The sequence below is a fragment of the Branchiostoma floridae genome, chromosome 1 (genome assembly GCF_000003815.2).
Source record: "Branchiostoma floridae strain S238N-H82 chromosome 1, Bfl_VNyyK, whole genome shotgun sequence".
NCBI lineage: Eukaryota > Metazoa > Chordata > Leptocardii > Amphioxiformes > Branchiostomatidae > Branchiostoma > Branchiostoma floridae.
Genome location: NC_049979.1, coordinates 5,413,475 through 5,432,959, shown reverse-complemented (window position 1 = coordinate 5,432,959; position 19,485 = coordinate 5,413,475). Strand labels below are relative to the sequence as shown.

Here is a 19,485-nt window from a genome sequence, read left to right as displayed (position 1 = left end):
TTTTGATAAAGATCATGACTGAAGCCGTAGCAGGTGTATCTAAATCAATGCATAAAGTTTAATGACCCATAATGTCACAAACAACGTTAGACAAAAGCTTCAGATGGGAATGGTCCAATCATGACTTTTTATGATGTTTACATTTCCTGTTTTAAGATTAAGAGATACTGGCTCATCAGCCGAACCAGTAAAAAGTTGTGACAAGAAAGAGGAGACATTGTTCATGTTCTAGTTTCAGGCTAATCTTGGACTAGACATTTGACACATGTAAAAATGAGACACAATTTGAGCAATCATTCATGTCCCACCCCTGTTTAACCCCACACTAGGAGATCTTGAGGCACATTTGTTGAACCAGTAAAAAGTTGTGACAAGAAAGTGGAGACATATTCTAGTTTCAGGCAGGCTAATCTCGAACTAGACATTTGACATGTGTAAAAGTGAGGAGGCACAATTTGAGCAAGCATTCATGTGCCACCTCTGTTTCATCCCACACCAGGACATGTTAAAGCTCATTCATTGAATCAGTAAAAAAAGTTGTGACAAGAAAGAGGAGACATTGTTCATATGCTAGTTTCAGGCTAATCTCGGACTAGACATTTGATATGTGTGAAACTGAGGCACAATGTGAATGAATAAATGGTTAATTAACTGCACAACTTCATTGAATTTAAAAACATTTTGCAGCCAGCTGGCTGAATTGCACATTTTATTTCACCAATTCCTTAATACACACATGCATGGAGTTAAAAGCAATTGAATGAACTACACTTGATAAAACTAAGAATCTTTTAAAACTTACTATAAACGCATCATACAGGCATACAGACGAAAACATACATTAATGACGAAAATTATGACTAGAATTATCCAAGTCTACCAATGTTTAGCTTTGCTCGTTTAACAGTTTCAAGAAGTATAGAATAGGTTCTTGTAACGGTTCCTGTAACAGTTGGTTAGACGTTCTTTCTGTTCTGAACAAGTTTCTCGTGAGTTTGTTGTGGATGTCGCAAGCAAGCCCTCATGTCCCACCTCTGTCTCTCTCCCCACCAGGACATGTTGAGTGCCAGTGAGTACGTGACTGGTGAACTGTGTGCCTTGGACAACGAGCAGGATCAGATCGACAACAGGGCAGCTGCCCTAGAGAAGCAGCTGCGCACGGCGATGAATGACAAAGGTAGCGTACCTTTTCCCCCATCTTCTCTCCGTCCTATTCTCCTTCGTGTCAGGTCAAAATTATTATCCTGCATCCTTCCTTTCTTTCTGTTATCAGTTATCTTTTGGAGACTTTGCACCTGTCCCAGATTCAATTTTACGGCTGTAGGATGTTTATCCTGTGAAAACCAAGGCTGAAAGCTTATTTAATCCATCTCTGGGGGGTGATAACAATGTTATTGTTAGGCTGGTTGTTCAGTTCTGTCAATCTCTTCATGGAGAAAGCTAAGTAAATCTTTATCTACTTCAATGATCAAGGCTTTGATGTGTTTATTTTGCATTAAAAGTGGTCATAATTCAATTGTACATTGTCAGACAAATGTAGTACATTATAAAGCAGTTATTAGTAGCAATGTTACATGATAGAGATATAGGGGTCTACAAGTCAAACTCTATAAATTTAAGGCTGTGTGCCGGATGATATTCACATTGCATTGCCTTCCTCAAATGCTTGATCAGACTTTTGTCCCATACAAAAGTAGCCCAATGCTTTTAGAAAGTTCTGGGGTAAAAGGTATCTGAGTAATCTCAGACTTGTACATATAAAGCAGTAGTTGCAATGTTACATGATAGAAGTATAGGGGTCTTCAAGTCAAAATCTATAGGTTTATGGCTGTATACCGGATTATATTCACAATGCATTGACTTCCTCAAAACATTTGTCTCTTACAGAAGTAGCCCAATGCTTTTAGAAAGTTCTGGGGTAAAAGGTATCTGGAAGAGTAATTTCTAACTTGACTCTGTCAGTACTAGGGGTGATCAAGAAGGTCTTTTAATTAGAAGCTAGGTGGCGAGAAAAACAAGGGTGAATTGTGATCAGACATGTGTGGGTCAAGTTCCCCATGCCATCAATTCTGTGTCATTAACAAAAGACATTGTCAAAATGTTTGATAATGATTCTCCTTCCTATTTCAAGCAGAAAGAATTGGGTGTCTGACTTCCAGCAGCGCAAACTGACCCGCACACCTCAGGTCGCAGCTCAATTGTCCACGTTTTTTTCCCTTCCCCCTTACCTAACGTTACTGGGTGTCACCTGCAAAGTAATAATCACACTAATTTGAGTTTTGGTACACCTTCATATAAGACTTCATACTTGACATCTATGCTTCGAAATCTGAGTTGTGCTTATTATTTCTGGGTGAGGCCGAGAACTTATTGATCCCCCCTCGTACGTGGTTGGAGCGTGTCTTCTAGGGTAGCATCTCTGTCAGGCCGTTGATCAGACATTTGTCCTTTATTGATATAGGAGTAGCCCACTGCTTTTAGAAAAGTTCAGTGGTAAAAGGTATCTTGGAGAGTAATCTCTAACTTCAAGTTGGCTGTGGCAGTACGTGGTTGGAGTTGGTCTCCTTCAATGATCAAGGTTTTGATGTGTTTATATTGCATTAAATTGCATTATATTGCATAATTCAATTATCAGACAAATGTACATATAAAGCAGTAGTAGCAATGTTACATGATAGAGGTATAGGGGTTGTCCCTTAGAGAAGTAACCCAATGCTTGTAGAAAGTTCTGTGGCAAAAGGTATCTTGGAGAGTAATCTCTAACTTGGCTGTGGCAATACGTGGTTGGAGCGTGTCTCCCGGGGTAGCATCCCTGTCAGGGCGGCGGTGCTGAGGAGTTAATCCATGAGTAATGTGAAGAGATAATTTCCCGACCTTGTGGAGAGTTGAAGGGCAGGATGCCAGGTGGGAGAGATTACGGCGGGGCGGGAGATGTTCCGCACGTACCTGGGGAGGGCCGCGCGGCCTTATGCTGGTGCTGAGGTATTAATCTAGCCGTGTGTTTTGACAGAAAGCTTAATGGTTTACTCCTAATCCCCTCGCCGGGATGGCAGGGCTATAAATTCTTGTCCGCCTGCTGACAAAGACAAGGTGCGTCGGTCCCGTGTTTACATTCTGCACGGCATGCGATGCTGGCGGATCATCCTCCTCCGCTGACATCAGTACCCACATCACTCACTTATCAGCTTCTTGTTTCTGTAGAAGCCTGGTAAAAATGACTGTCAACTCTCCTCTACTTTGCTTTTGTTCTTTTCTTGGACCTGTAAGCCCCCAAACACTCATCTCGGCAGATCATTCTCCTCCACTGACATCAGTACCCACATCATTCACTTATCAGCATCTTGTTTCTCCATCTTCTCTGCCAGAAAGTTGTGTTCATAGGACATAGGAGTTTACTCAACCAGTTTTTCCCACCTTGCTGATGTTTCAATGTCAGTCAGACATCTTCCTCAGAGCTTCTAACTGGAGTTCTGTGTCTCAAGGTGAAACGTCAGCAGGTGAGAATAACTGGTTGTGTAAAACTAAAAGATAACTCCGACGATCTACCAACCTGATGAAATTATTTTCGGAAGTTGTGTCCATCATTTATCACAGTCACGCATCTTGTGCTAACAAATACGAGATGTATTGGTCCGCTGACATGTACCCACATGATTCACTTATCAGCATCTCTCTTGAACTAGTTGAACTGTAATGTTCAACACAAAAATTGGAATCATCACCCAAATTTTAGACGACTGAACAGCACCAGTCTTTGTCAAGGAATGAACAATCCATTGCTGTCGTGGCGTCATGTTTTGCAGATAGAACACGTGACTCGGTGAGCAGTGGATCATAAGTTGCAGGAAGTCTGTAGCGCCCTCCGTCTCTGTTCAGGGATGGTTGTAAAACTCTGAGGTAGATAGCTTCTTTGATCCCTTTAGCAAAAAAGTCTGGCTCTATGTCCAAGATTTTAACTTGCATAACGTGACGTCACAACAGCAGTGGATTGTTCATTCCTTGACAGAGACTGGCCCTGTTCAGTCGTCTAAAATTTGGGTGATGATTCCAATTTTTGTGTTGAATATTACAGTTAAACTAGTTCAAGAATGACTTCTATCAACACAGATGAACTTTCAAGTTGTCAGCATCTTGTTTCCTCCATCTTCTGTGGCAGAAAGTTGTGTTCATCACTTATCACATGCATCTTCTTCATTATGGTCATCTCCTTCTGTATAGACTTTAAGTGGTCTGATGTTAAACCATAATCTTGTGAAAGTGATGTCTTAAGTGCTGTTTTTAGTCAGTCATCTCTAACTTTCACTGGTAAGAGTCATAATTACTAAATATCAGATGCATCATCTCGCCTTACCTTTGTTTTCTTTGGAATCCAAATTGTCTTCAATCTGAATTGTCTAACAACGTTTCCTATTGGACATCTGAAATTGTCTTCATTCCTAGTTAGAGTATAAAAGACCTGTTTCTTCCAGATCACTTCAGTGTCACTGACGAAGGATAGTGGCTTCTATCCGAAACGTCTGACCATTTCCAAAACCATATCCAGTTGCTTGAGTAACTACTTTTTGGTGTATCTTATTACCTGGATGTCTAACCTACATCACGCATCCTCTCCATGGTCATCTCCTACAGGCTTTAAGTGGTCTGATGTCTATTATTGTTTGTAGATAGTGTTAAACAACAACATGGTCTTTTGAAAGTGTTGTCTTAAGTTAAGAGTCATCATTATCTCTTTTGTAGTGTACATTTGATTGGAGGGAAAATGGTGAATTCAACTATCAACAGAGATACAGAAATCTCAGTGTTGTAATCAGTCAATTGGACTGATAGTGATACCATCAAGTTTCCTTACTCTTCAACTCGTGTATTTTATCCTCATTTGCATACAAGCTTATTATTGTGTGCACATGAAGACAGGGTTGGACAAGTCCACTAGCCTGATTGTCCAGGGCAAGTAAAAGTGCTGATCAAACAAGTACATGTCTTACCGCACTTGGGCAAGTAAGATTTTTTTCATGGGAACGATTTTTATATACTTGTTGCTTTTCACAGTTACGGCATCAAGCATTGGTCAACACAGAAAAACAGAGTGAACCATAAGAGAATTCCATTGATGGCATAGAAAATGTCATTTAAATTTCAGGGCAAGTGAAAAGTTGATTCAGGCAATCAATTTATTTGTGTACCTGCCCGATAGGACAAGTGAATTTTAGAAAACTTGTCCAACCCTGGAAGATGTGGTAAAAGGTTTATAAGTGTTAATCTCCTCACAGTCCTGAAATGTTTGAGCCATTGTCATGTTTGAGTTCTACCAACTGGCGCATGAATGTTAAGCTAGCAAATATTGTCATGAAACTAAGCCCTACACTTTTGAGTGTGCCCTTAGTGCCACTATGGTCAATCATAGCAGGTAGTCACTTGCAGAGGAAAACTTTGACATCTTGCACACTGCAGTCATCCCTCAGAAAGACATCTGGAGCTGCATAGTTCAAGTTTTCAACTTTTATTTAGCCTGTCGGCCAGTTAAGCAACGGTTTATCATCATGATCAATGTTTTGCATTTGTAACTTAACAAATATATAAGGGCAGTTGAATAGACATTCCCATTGCAATGTCAGTCCTTGCACAACCCGTGTAGGCCATAGCTTCTGCGTACACCTGTCTGGAGCAATAGTGGTGGGTTGTTCATTCAGTAAGCTGTGCCACCAAGGAAATCAAGGAGTCATTTTAGAGAGGAAATAAGGCAAGGAAGATCCTATTCTTCATCAATTAGGGCCTGAAGAGCCGAAGTGTGCCAACAGGTGATCGGGCCCGTGCAGACCCCCCCTGCAGGGTTCGGTCAAATCTGATGAACGGTCCATCACGGCTGGGGTGTCCGGGGGGAACGGGGAGAGGAGAGCCTTATGTTTTAGACAGCGGGAGGAAATTGGGAGCGCGGTGATCCTAAGCCATGCCACGGGGCTGAGCCATTTACCTGGCTGGGCAGCCTCCATTACGTATGCGGGGATTATCCGCCGCCGACTTCATTTCCCTGCATATTAGATGAGGAAAGCTGAAAGTAGCACGCAACCCACTCGCCTATTAGTATTAGTCCAGTAGGGGGGGGGGACAAATCCCCAAAATTAATTGATGGGGATGATGTTTCAGAGGTGCCCCAAAGGCCGTGTGAGGAGGAGGGAGGCTGAAGACCCGACAACTTAGTCAAACTTTCTTCGCATGCAATGTGAAAATACCTGCATTGCCGGGGATAGAAACAAAAAACAACTATACTTATTGAAAGGTTCTGAAGTTAGTTACGTAACATCGTTGATATTGTGAGGAATATAAAAGAATCCTTAACTTCCTTTTATGGATACAAACAAAAAACAACTAGACTTATAGAAAGGTTCTGAAGTTACACAACATGGATGATATTGTGAGGAATATAAGTTAAAGTATCCTTATTATGGAAAAAAATTTCCTTTCATGGATAAAGAGGTCTAATACAACCATACTAGTCTGTGTAACACAAACTCTGCTGTCCGGGCTGTAACTAGCCCCTCCCCGCGGATGTTGGGTGCGCTACTATATGTGAGATTCAGTCCATACCAAAACTGGTGCATGTTTTTTTCTGATGCTACCTGTATGCCAGTGCCCATTCATCTCTGTGTACCTTAGTGCTGCAGGAGGCTTGTCACACATGCAGCTCTCATCACCTCATACAGTATTTTCTCGAATAAAGTACGCAATTTTAAACTTTTCAAAATTAAAAAGGTGCTACAAGTTGTTGCCAAAGGGTGCGCACTTGATTTGAGGTTATTGCATGCATAAATGGTAAATTTAAAGAGCTTTAAAAAGGAAGATGGAGCTACACTTCTGACACTGAAACTTCCCCAAGTCGGTACTTTATTTGAGAAAATACGGTATGTCTATATGTCTCTAGGTTAAATCACTGAACACAAAATAAGACAAGATTTTAACATCACCCCTCAAATTGGTTTCATCAGGCTTTGTCAGACACATTGTATTCAGCCATAGGCTGACATTGCTTAATTCAATTAAAGAGGAGTTTGGGAGCACAATACTGAATGCTTTTTGCTGTACGGAAGACTAGTGGGTACTTATGATATAACACTGTCTTCTGGAGTTTAGGACTCCTTTAAAAAGTACTCCTTTGAAAAGTCTGGATGAGTTTTTCTGTTGCGTCGTCCCATCTGTCAGGTGTTTGCCTGGAGGTGGGAGCCCCACAGAGACTGTATCATACAGGTCAGGATATTACTGCTGTGAGCTGATTTAATCCCGGCAAATTGAGAGCTGACATCATATATAAAAGATGTTTGGTTTGATAATGGGAACAGGTAGAGAGGGGGAGTATACAGTGCGAGAGATAATCGGCCAGATTATCCAAACCTCATTATGAGGGCCAAATTGGGCCCGTGTCCTGTCTGACGTCCCAGTGGGAAGGTGTCCAAAGGAGGAGACAGGGACGAATTAGGGCAGGCCACTCCACCCGCCCCCCTCCCGGTTACGGACAATGGTGCGGATGCAGGAACAGTGGGGAGACACTCGTCCGCTTTCTTGTACCCGTCACATGTCGTTGGCCCGGGTTTGCAGGGCCCTGCTGGGAAATTGCTCATTTTGGGTTGAGATCGGTGTGAGCAGGTCTGGGCTGCTGAGAGGTGTCATGTGGCGCTGGAGCCTCGTAGAGAAGGAAAAATTAGTTCAGAAACACAATAGGAGACAATCATGACTACCATTCCAGACCACTTATACTTGGCATGTTCGGGCATGACGCACCCGCTATACACAGGTTAGGGGTAGGAGGAAACCCTTGCATCCTTGGTTGGAAGTCCTCCTAGGAGACGGAAACTCCAAATAACAAAGCTGCATCTGCTGGGGCCGTCGTACATGTGGCATGCAATTCTGTCCCTGTGAGACTTAGTGCGTCAGTAGACAAGAGGGTGGAGAAGGAAGTTCACACCCCTCCTTCACCTTTAAAAGTCACGTGCAGGCCAGGCAGACGGCAAGTAATAACTGTCTGCCTACCATTGTCTTGGGAGACAGATGGATGCCAACAAAATACTTGGCAGTATTAAAGGTTATCTATCTTTTCACTGTGTCTGAGTCACGACATGCCAAAGAATTACTGAGCTTGTTAAGGAATAACAAGCCGTAGAGTTATGTATTGAATATCGCCCTTTTTTTCTCATTCAGTCCATATTTGTGATGGCAAATTAAAGAAATGATGTTCATGATTAAATGTCTTTTATCTACCAGACACACATGCTTACACATGCACATATCATACTTCTTGATCATCTTTGTAGATACGGTAAGATACTGTGTTCTACACTCTTATTAAGGATGCAGGATACTTTGTGTAGGTTGACTACTCAACTAAAACAACTGCAAATCGATCATATTCAGTTCTCAGTCTGTGGGGATGATTTTTTTGTGTGTTACATGTGTAACGGAAAGTGTAGCGAACTTGTACGTTAACTTTATCGGTGTCTTCTTGAAACAAAGGGACAGTTACGTTTGGTTGTCTTAGAATTCAAACGTGTGTCTTCGTGTCTCCGTCCGGTCTTATCTAAACCTAACACATGTACTAGATGGGAATCGCTGATTGCAGGACTGAGAACCACATGCATGTAGAAAACGAAATACACTTTGTTCCTAGACTTTTATCTGCGCAATACATTCGTTAATGCTACACATGTTGATCAGAAATATGCACACCTAACGAAGGAAGATACGTTCAACTATCTTATGTCATCATCTGACCACAATATACTGGAAAATCTCTGTAAGTTCGTCTATGCTTGTTGAGAGAAGATGCATGTAGACTATAGTATATGTATAACTTTTCGTTTACTACCTTTTGTATCAAACTGACTGCATTTAGCCCCAATGGGGCAATGAATATGCCATAAACTTCATTGTCATTGATATTTTCATTTTGTTGTTTATGACCCAGCTTCTAACAAGGAAGATGAGGAGAGACTGATGCAGGAGTGGTTCCTGTTGGTCAACAAGAAGAATGCTCTGATCCGCAGACAGACGCAACTCAACATTTTGTAAGTCCATCTTTTTTTGCTTAGGCATAGGAAAAGAAATGTTGTGTTTCCTGCTCCAGTCCAGAAATAATAAGGGTCGTTAGGGATTATATTTTTTTTTCTTTTTTTTCTATGCTGGCCAAAACTCTTACTACTAGTGATACATATTACAATAGAGTTTAACAATTTGAAAGTAAACTGAAATGAGAACACTTATCTTTCAATGTCAAACTTTATTTTGGGGCATAATGGATACATGTACCCTTTATTAGATAGGAGATGAGATAGGACAAGCAGTGTTTTTACTTCAATAGGAAGAAGGCTGAATAAAAATTCTGACTGAAAGCTTTTCTAGGGTAGATACGAGGGGCGTTCAATAAGTAATGTCCCTGACCCACTTCCAGTTGTTTGATCTAAATAAAATTTTGCATGTGTAATGATTCATATCTCTACAGTTTATGTTGCAAAAAAGAGCTCTGAACTAATTGTGGTTTCTGATTTACTGGTGTTTGAACTGAGTTAGGTGTGAAATGGACCAGGTGTGAAATGGAGCCAGTTGAGTGTCGCGCAGTGATCCGGTTTTTGTATTTGAAAGGATGCACACCAAAGGAGACTTTTGATGAAATGAAAGAAACTTATGGTGATGATATCCCATCATATGACTTTGTAAAACGCTGGCATCCTGAATTCAAACATGGCCGGAAGTCTGTGGAAACAGCTCCCAGACCTGGTCGTTCCTCTTCTGCCAGTAATGAGGCATCTGTTGTAGGACCAACCTGGGGTGTCCTACAAAAACGGTGTCAAGAGCTGCATCAAACGATGGGAGAAATGCACAACTCTGGGTGGTTCCTATGAAGAGAAAGACTAAAAACTGTGCCAAGTTTCATTAATCTCCTGCTATGGAAAATGAGTCAGAGATATTACTTATTGAACGCCCCTCGTAGGGAAACAGGAAACACAACATTTTCCCTAGACGTTATCCATCTTTGGAATATAGAGACTGTGTTATGTCTGTAAGATACTGTTCAACTGTCTGTTATCTTCGATATATTGTGAAGGTCCGTTTTATTATGTGCAGAAATAAAGGGAAAGAAAGAAATGCTGTATTATTGATTTAAAAGTGGAGAAGCTATAGAGGTATAAGACTATTTGCAGCAGATCAGAAGAGATCCTGAGAGGATGAGAAGGAGGCTCAGAGACTATTACATTTATATAAGCCTTCTTCTTGTGTCGGTATTAAGATAGATTTCACTGATGAGTCTGTGTTCTCTGGCCGATTTCACTCTCAAATCTGGAGAACTTAACTCCAGCTTTACACAGTTTTATACCTATTGAGGGAGACTTATGGGCTAACATCCCCACAAGCTGATTGGGAGGGCTAATATAGAGAGGTATTACATGGTTGCGTATGTAGAGAAGTATTATATGGCTGGGGGAGCATATGTGGCTCAACCCACTTGGCTAGAAGAGCCATTCAAGAAGGGAGATAGTCATTAGAAACTTCTACATTTTTAATGGTGTTGGATTAAAGATTTGTTAAATAGTTTTTATGACCTTTGTCAACTTGGATCACGAGGGCAGAAGACGTGTTCATGTTGAGGCAAAATGTGTTTTTTTATGAGAATAAAATTGCTTATTATTGTGCTGCGAAGGATTTTGCTGGCACCATACAGTCCTTCTTAAAGTCAATATACACCTGGGCATGGATATTCTTCAAGACATTTGGTATATTTTAATCATTACGTTTGTAGTCAATTGTAAGAGTCCACATTCTAACGTTGAATTGAAAAATTGGCATATAAAGATATTAAACACATGAAATTTTGCAAAAATCTCCAGAAATTCAGCACAGTCTACTCCATCAACAAAATTTGCCCCTCAAAATGTAGGAAATAGCATTTCTGAGGGTCTTAGATTTCAAAATCTTCCTGGACCCCCTAGGACCGTAGCATGGAATCCTCTAGCACTCGACAGGATTTCCGTTCAAAATAAAGGGAACAGGAAAAAAAATTCAGACTCCTCCATTGTCATGTTGTCTGAACACATTCACAGTTAGCACTGTAAGATGCCAGGCTTTGGCCTGAACTCCTGCTGGGGAACACAAACATTCGGCAGTCAACAGGCTGTTCAGGGTAGCTTTGACTCGGTCCAGGGTCAGGTAGTAAGTGCCAGGACGGACAATTGAGATTGACCTTGCTGATGGTAAGGTCAGGGTTTGTAGACAGAGGGTAGTGACTGTTGAAGGGTGTCCCACTGGGTGTCACATCAGGAGTGGACCACACGTAGATGCTGTATTGTGGCAGAGGTGGAATGGTCAGTTCCATTGCAGGGTTGGACAAGTTTTCTAAATTGTTTTCTAAATTTCTAAATGTCAGGCAAGTACATAGATAATAAACTTGCCCAAACCAACTTTTCACTTGCCCAAAATTCATTTTTTTCTGGGTATTTCCACTTCCAAAATTGGAATTCTTTTACCATTGGCTCTATTGTACTGTGTTTACCAATGCTTGATACGACGACTGTGAAAAGTACCGGTGTACATTGTCAAGTTATATCAAAATCTCACTCATTGGAAAAATCGTACTTGCCCGATCGGGCAAGTAGGGTTGGACATGTGCTTGCCCGATCGGCACTTTCACTTGCCCGGGACAATTGGGCTAGTGGACTTGTCCAACCCTGCAATACAATCATGCCCTCTATCCAGTTGTGGTTACAATCTAAGCTCCTCATTATACGTCGATGAAGATTAGACATCCAGGTTATAAGATACGAAAAAAAAGCAGTTACTCAAATAACTGGATATGATTTTGGAAAATCATATCCAGTTGCTTGCCACTGGAAAAATTTCAAAATCATATCCAGTTGCTTGAATGAGTAACAGCTTTTTGGTGTATGCTCCTCATTAAAGTATATGTGGTTTGCTTCCCTGCACATTTATACACTAAGTCTTGTTCCATCTTTGAACATGTGCCATGTACACCTGGTGCTTTAAGATATAAGTTATTAGCTGCTAAGGACTCCTGTTGACTCAAATGATTGACAGAACAAGAATATTTTGCTTACCTTGTTGAATGAAAATTGTTATGAGTTAAATTGACAGAAATGTAAGTACAGTATATGTTGGTCTGATATTTCTAAGTGAATGCTCTTTAACTCATACATCACAGTTTGGTCCTGGTCCTGGCTTCTCAGATGGAGATGAATGAAGATTGTTGATCTATGTCTCACATCTGACGTCTTATCCTCCCTTAGGGTGAAGGAAGATGATCTGGAGAAGAGATTTGACCTTCTGAACCGAGAGTTGCGATCCATGATGGCACTGGAAGGTACGTTTGCATCTTCAATGTCAATGTCTTATTCTTCATACACCTTGTGACGGGTACACTGGAGAAATGCCAAAGCAGACTGTTGCTATGACTGTGTTTTCACATTCAGGAAAGACACTTAATGTATCAAACAAAATGTAATAATTTGATTATGAACAGGAGAGCCAAATGGATGGAACAGGGAGAAAAATGTAGGAAGTTTTCTATGAATTTAAATTGCATAGGACACGTAAGAAAGAATATGACAAAGCTAGTAAAGCCAGATGGTTCAGTGGTAATTGACCCGGAAGAAGTTTCAAGACAAGACACTTCAAGTCTCAGATATTATTTGTGTATCGACTTGTATGAGACTACAGGGCAAAGCAGGAGTTTTGATTGGTTCACTTACTTTTGTGAAGAGGAAAAGTTCACTGTCTACAGTCTACATCTCACTGCAACTTCTTTTGGCCTTTAGTGTCCTTTTAAGTCCATCAGATTTACCGTTCCATTGGAGATAAGGGGACTCCAGGCTATCAGCGGTATCACCTCTAAAAGGGGAAGAAAATGTGACACGCTGATCCGATGACTTTTCCCGTGTCACACGGAGATAAAGCGCCCCTAAATCTCCCCGCTTGGCAGCGGTAAGAGAGACGAGGATGTGGAACCCAGTGAACAGACATCGCATGAATGGCGTGATCAGGCAACCTGAAGAGTTTCCCCCTCGCTGGAGCAGACTGCACGCCCCTGTGGATGCCGACTGATGAATGATGGTGGCTGTCGTCGCCCCGGCCCTGTCCTGTGTCAGACTGGGATAAAAGCCTGCTGACAGGTGCTCGCTGCAGATAAATCTCTCCTTACTGACAGACCACACCTCTGGGATCAATGTCAACTAAAAACCAGCCCTTCGGAAGATCATCTTTTACCAGAGAGATTGATTTCCCTTCCGCTGTGTCATTCACGAAAAAAAGGAAGGAGTTGTCAGATTTGTGTTTTCAGTTCTTGCCCTTGAGATGTGTATCACCTGTGTGCATGGTCTTGACTCTGACTTACCAGGATTGCATGCAGAGACCAAGATATGCTGATATTCTTTAATCTGAGCCAGCAAAGTTTTGAAGTACAGTATCTCATGATGGTGGTTACACTAACAGGGATGATAATGCTACAATGAGAAAGTTTGTAAGCAGGAGAAATGGCCCCATACACTTATTTATATATGACTGGTTTATCTATTTCAAAATACAACATTGACACTGACATGGCTGCCAAATGGCTGAATTGCGACAGGTCATTACAATCCGTTGTCATTAATGCAGATAAAATCGAAGTTTATAAATTATTGCAGTAACACAATTCTTAAGAATTGTTGCAGACAAACAAATTAAAATGTATTGGGATGAAACATTTAAAGCAGTATTTGCTTAACACAGTAATATCAGTATATCACAATATCGGAGAGTGAACTTGCATTCACAATTAGTTTCTTTTTTACAACCACAATTTTACCTTGTGATCAGTTGTAGATTTTCTTTTTTCACTCCCTGATTGATTGATTGATTGATTGATTGATTGATTGATTGATTGATTGATTGATATATTGAGTGATGACATAGAAAATATGGAGATAGAACACTGTGCATGATTCAAATACTCTTTCCAGTCCATTCCATTTCATCTAGTTTCTATAATCCCTAATCTCCAGGGTGGGGATTAGTATAATCCATCAATTAGCAGAGCTGCACAGTCTGGCTCACAACGTCATGTTGGTCTGAAAGAAACATCAGCATCATGTTCAGACCTTCCTCTGAGACCAACAGACAATTCAATTACAACTAGAAAGGCCGGCATTTGCTTGGGAGCAAATACAGCATATTTCAATCCATCTTCATCCCCATGCGAAAATGTACTGTTTTATATATATATATATATCAACCTTTTGCAGGAATTGACCTATCCCAAAACATCATCCCACTCCAAAATATATCTTTGTTAAGTTCCCACCCATTACAAAAATGGACTCTTTCATAACACCCCTATCTATTAACAATGGACTGGTCTATGTGACTCATTTTCCATTTCTAGAGCTTAAGCTACCCCCACACCAAAATTTCAGATCAGTTGGCTTTTGCTTTACACAGGAAGCAAAAATATGTTCAAGTCTTTCTCTGAGACCAGCAGACAAATTCAATTACAATCAATTGAGAAGCCTTGAAATTCGGTGATTGCAGAGTTTGATAAGGTGTCTAGTAAGGTGAAATCACAAGTAGCTCAGAGTAAGCCATCCTTGACATTCATTGATGATATCTTGATGTCAGATAATGATATTTTACTGTCATTACTCTATATAGGTTTGTGGTTGTTGTAGACCAACGTTTTTAATATGTGAATCTGAAAGTGATTTTTTTTTCATAAAGATCAAACCAACCAACCATCAAAAGGAACCCATCCATGAAAATGATAAGATGATAAAATTTTTAACCCAATGTTATAAACAACTGCATGGCAATTTTACCTATGGGCACTTTAAAAGCCATCCCTGACAGAAGCAACAAGTAAAAGATGTAATGGGATGCCAGGGAACCACCTAGCCTGGCTACCAGACCCCAGCCCGATCTCAAAAAAATCTACACATAGATAGATATTTTAGAGATTGGGCTGGGGTCTGGTATCCAGGCTAGGAGCCACCATGATGTCCAAACAGTAGTCTAGAGGATGTGTAATCTCCAAGCAGATCCTACGATGGCATAAGATAGTACATGTATTAAACTGGCCAAGGAGTGTAGTCAGACAAGAGGTGTACATTTGCCGTGTAGCCAAACATGCTCCTAGGCTGGCTTCACTCCTCTGGCAGCTTTTGATACTACCCTATGCTACTGTAGGATCTGGTTGGAGATTAGAGGATGTGCAGATGAAATGCCCCGAGTTCTTGAGTGCGGCTCGCGTTACACGGGTGTGGGGATATTTTTCCGCGGCACCTCACGTTCCCATGCGCAGCTTGGGTGGCTGTGGTGTGGGGAAAACAATAGGCGCAGGATGACGCACAGAGAGCCTGGTGCACATCCTGCCTGTTTGTTTGCTGCGCCTGTGTAAACACCAACAGCTGCCTACTTGCAGCCCATTGTGCCCTCCAGAAAGCTCCGCCGCACACAATGCCGATGTGTAACATTATCCACCCCCTCCCCACATTTGCCTTCCCCTTACATGTGCTTTCTGGCTCCTTAATTAACCTGTATTAGGTGCTGTTGGCCATGGAAAGACCACAGGGTGACGAGGCTTATGATGATGTCCATTGACCTTGGGTTTGATCCGGCATGGGAGGGGGGGTGGATGCTGAGCATTTGGTTGCCATGTCAGCGGGAAGTAAGGATGCGGATGGAATGTCAGCTGTCGTCATGGGAGTCCTGATTTTATCGATCTCGGCACGGCCCGTTGAGCAGCGCTGTAGAGAACACTACGCACCATCCACCTCTTGTAGCGCGCCTTTGTAGGGCTCTTGTTGGCGGTATGTTAGCACTCTGGTGATGTGATAGCCAACATCTCCAGGCCGGGACAATGGTTGATTAGAGGGGTGGAACTACGTCAATGCAGCCTCCCCTTGACTTGATGGAGGGAGTGGTTACGAGGGGGGGTTATACCCGTGGGAATATGCTCTGGAGTGTTAGGACAGAGGTGTGAAAAGGGGGAGGGGACAGAGGCTGTAACATTTTGAAGTGTCCGTGTGGTTAGAGGAGTTCATTATTATTGCCTAGCCTCTACCAGGCTCCACAGGTTGCTGGAAAAATAGTAAAATTGTCCCAAAAATGACTAGAAAACACGCCAGAGGAGTACAGTTTGTGACCTAAGGCCAGGCCGGCCAACACTCCTATGCCAATCAACTCCTACTAGGCTTTATTCCTAACTTGGCCAAAGTCCCCTTATTCGGCCAGGCAGGAGTCTGGTAGAGACTAATTATTGTCCAGGTTTGATGTCACGTCAGGTATGGAAGTGATGAATAAGAATAAACAAACAAACAAACAATGAGACATGGCACCTACCAACCTACCTAATCCTCCTCGCTCCCTTTGGTGGAGCATAAGGCACTGACAAACTTCCTCCTGTCCTTCCTATCTTTGACCATCCATCTAACTTCATGCCAGGTCTTTTGTGCTGCCTTTATCTCCCCTTCTACTGTATTTAGTCCCTTCTCCAGGTCCCTAGAGGCCAGCTCACTGTAACCCTTAACTTGATCTACAAAGACCATCCTTGGTGAATTTGTTTCCTTTCAAATCTGCTATTGGTGTGGACATTCAGTAATAAAGGCACAGGTTGGCCATCGCCTGTAATTCAGAAGCAGATAAGAATAGTCATGTTGTTAGCAGCTAATGTACCTTTAGGTGTGCATCATGGTAAAATACTATGTAGATATACTTGACACAGCTTGCCAATCCTAAAAATAGTGGGGAAAAAACAAAACAATCATGCTGTACACTTATTTACTTATTATGTCATCAGAGACTCATAAGCTGTTGCCTCTGACTCAGAACAAACTCTTCAACGTTCTGGCAATATAGAAAGCTATTTACATTTGGCCCTGGTGGCATTCAGTCGCTCATACCTGGACAACCTCGACCTTTTGTTTTGTTTTCTTTACTTCTTAGAAGCCCAAGCTGTTGCAATGGAAATATTATGTGCTCATGTACTCAAGGTGGTGGTGAAGAATGGAACAAGTGGCATGTCCAAAATATTGAACTTCCTATGGTGGGAGGGGCATCTAATGTGCAGAAGCAAAAGTCTAGTCAAGCTGTTACATAATTTGCTACAATATTTCGCACCAGGGTTGGACAAGTCCATTGGCCAATTGTCCCGGGCAAGTGAAAGTGCTGATCGGGCAAGTGCATGTCCTACCCCACTTGCCGGATCGGGCAAGTAAGATTTCTCCAGGAATGAGATTTTGATCTTCTCATCAATATCACAACGATGGCATCAAACCTTGGTAAACACAGAAAATTAGAGCAAAATTACCAATATTAAAAGAATTCTATTGCTGGGAGTGAAAATACATAGGAGAATGTTATTCAGAAAAATGTTGGGCAAGTGAAAAGTTAGTTTGGGCTAGAAAATTTTGCCTGATAGGACAATTGAATTTTGGAAAACTTGTTAAACCCTGCACACTTGGCATCATATCTGTGAATTGGTAAAATGTAGATTAGATGGAAGGAAGGGAAGAAGACCAAGTGCTATATCAGTATCAGAAAACAATTTGAGTTTTGGAATTGGTTAATTAAGTGGTGGAACTTTCAGTTGATATTCTATCTACTCGACTCCTGATATCAGACACGTAAGGAACAGGTGGTATCCTGGTCTGCAGTGCTTAGTGAAGACAATAACACATTCAGTTTTAGAATATTTTTATGAATGAATGAAGACCTTTATTATACAATTTTGCCCAACCGGGCTAAGTACAGGTCACAACAAGTCAGGATATATACATACATAAAAGTGTCACAAATCTAGTCTAACACAAAAGTTCGGCTTCTTCTCGCTTCTTGGTAATAGTGAAAATGTAGGACTGTATGGGCTTCGCTATTGTCGGTTTGTCAAAACGCATGAGAAATGTAAACTTGTCAGTGCTACTCATGTGTCTAAAATGAGGGAATCTACTTTCTATATAACTAAATAGAGTATTTTATAAGTCCACGAGGCATGGGATTTTTTTCTCTACACACTCACAATCAAATGGCTTTAGAACCAGCTGTAGCATTTGGATAAAGGTGGGCATAGTTCCCATGGCTATTCGCCCACGTGGGCAATTGGACCGCCGCTACGCCCCGTGACAAGTGGCTCTCAGGACGTGTGCTTGAGCAACAATCGGTGAGCCTACACCTGCAGGAGGAGTGCATGCCCCGCTGCTCAGAGGGACCGCCACATAAACAGTGTATTGTGCCGAGATGTGGCCGCGGTAATGGGGGGAGGCTCTACGGTGCGGGGCGTAGGGAGGGGCATTGTCCGCCTGTTTGCCGCTGACCTATCAAAGAGTGCAGGACTAATGTGAGGAAACTGTGCGCTCTTAAGTGTGTCGTCAGGAGAAAGGGTGCGGGACCTGAAGTGGGCAGACCTGCCCGGGAAGCGCAAACCCACGGACGGAAGATGACTCAACCGTCAAGAACATCTTCAGGCGTGCCTTGGGGGGTCAGGAACATCGCCCTGTAGTTCCTGTGGTGGCGAAAACGTCCCAACACAAAGTGACGTACAGGAAGTGTGATGTGCTGTGTACAAACGTATGCTAACCGCACAGCGTCTGAAAGTCCTGTGTTAAAATATAAACTGCTAGTGTAAGTCGTGGTGTGTTGTGGCTCCTACGGGATTGAAGTGTCATCCTTGGGCCAACGCACAGTGACATAGAAAGGAAGTGTGACGTGCTGCATACAAACATACACGTATGAGATACTCCCTGCATGGGGAATCTCCCGCTTTACACTGAATTCAGAAAATCCCCCTACATAAAATGCAAAAATTAAGGAAGGCAAAATTTAGTGCCTCACTACAAATTACGTGAATAAGATGGCTTTCCTTACGAATTACGGTAAAGAACAATAATAGGCTGCCTACGCCTTACGGAAAAGAGCATGCAGACCCTCACGTATGCTGACTGCATGCACATTTGGAAGTCCTGTGTTTAAGTATGAATTGCTAAAGTATAAACTTAGAGCGTAAGTTGCAGCGAATGGCATTGACTCCTACGGGACTGAAGTGTCATCAGCGACCCATCTTATCTCACAGCAGTTTCGGGGCTGCGTTTCTCCTGACCGAGCTGCCGTTGCATGTCTGATGACGGGATGTTGTCACCAAGAGACGGCCCAATCTCCCAATCCTGTTTTCAGGATGAAGTGGTATCGGTGACACACAAAATTGCATCCCCAAGACACAACTTGTCAGGGCTGGGGTAAACTCTCCGCACCATTGTTGTGTCTGTGGGGATTTGTCTTGTATCGCTGTTACTTCGGGTTGATAGGGAGGGGCTTTGCGGTGCTTGGATGTGTTAATGCCCCTTTTATTGGGGTGAAAGTTGTTGTGATACTTCAGTAGGGTGGAAAGTGGCCCTTGATTAAGTCGGGGGATTTCATGGATGTCCTCAGGATGGCACAAGTTAAAATGGGTACGTCGAGTTTCAA

General features: G+C 42.1%; 1 protein-coding gene across 12 annotated transcripts in view; it reads left to right on the top strand.

Moving 5' to 3' along the window:
• Window positions 1–19,485, top strand: part of LOC118420113 (EH domain-binding protein 1-like) — a 51,276-nt gene that overhangs the window by 27,035 nt on the left and 4,756 nt on the right. For all 12 annotated transcript variants that reach the window (XM_035826899.1, XM_035826884.1, XM_035826862.1 and 9 more), the window contains 3 exons: window positions 1,054–1,177; window positions 8,954–9,053; window positions 12,285–12,358. In XM_035826899.1, coding sequence (XP_035682792.1) covers window positions 1,054–1,177; window positions 8,954–9,053; window positions 12,285–12,358 — 298 coding nt within the window. The remainder of the gene's footprint in view (window positions 1–1,053; window positions 1,178–8,953; window positions 9,054–12,284; window positions 12,359–19,485) is intronic.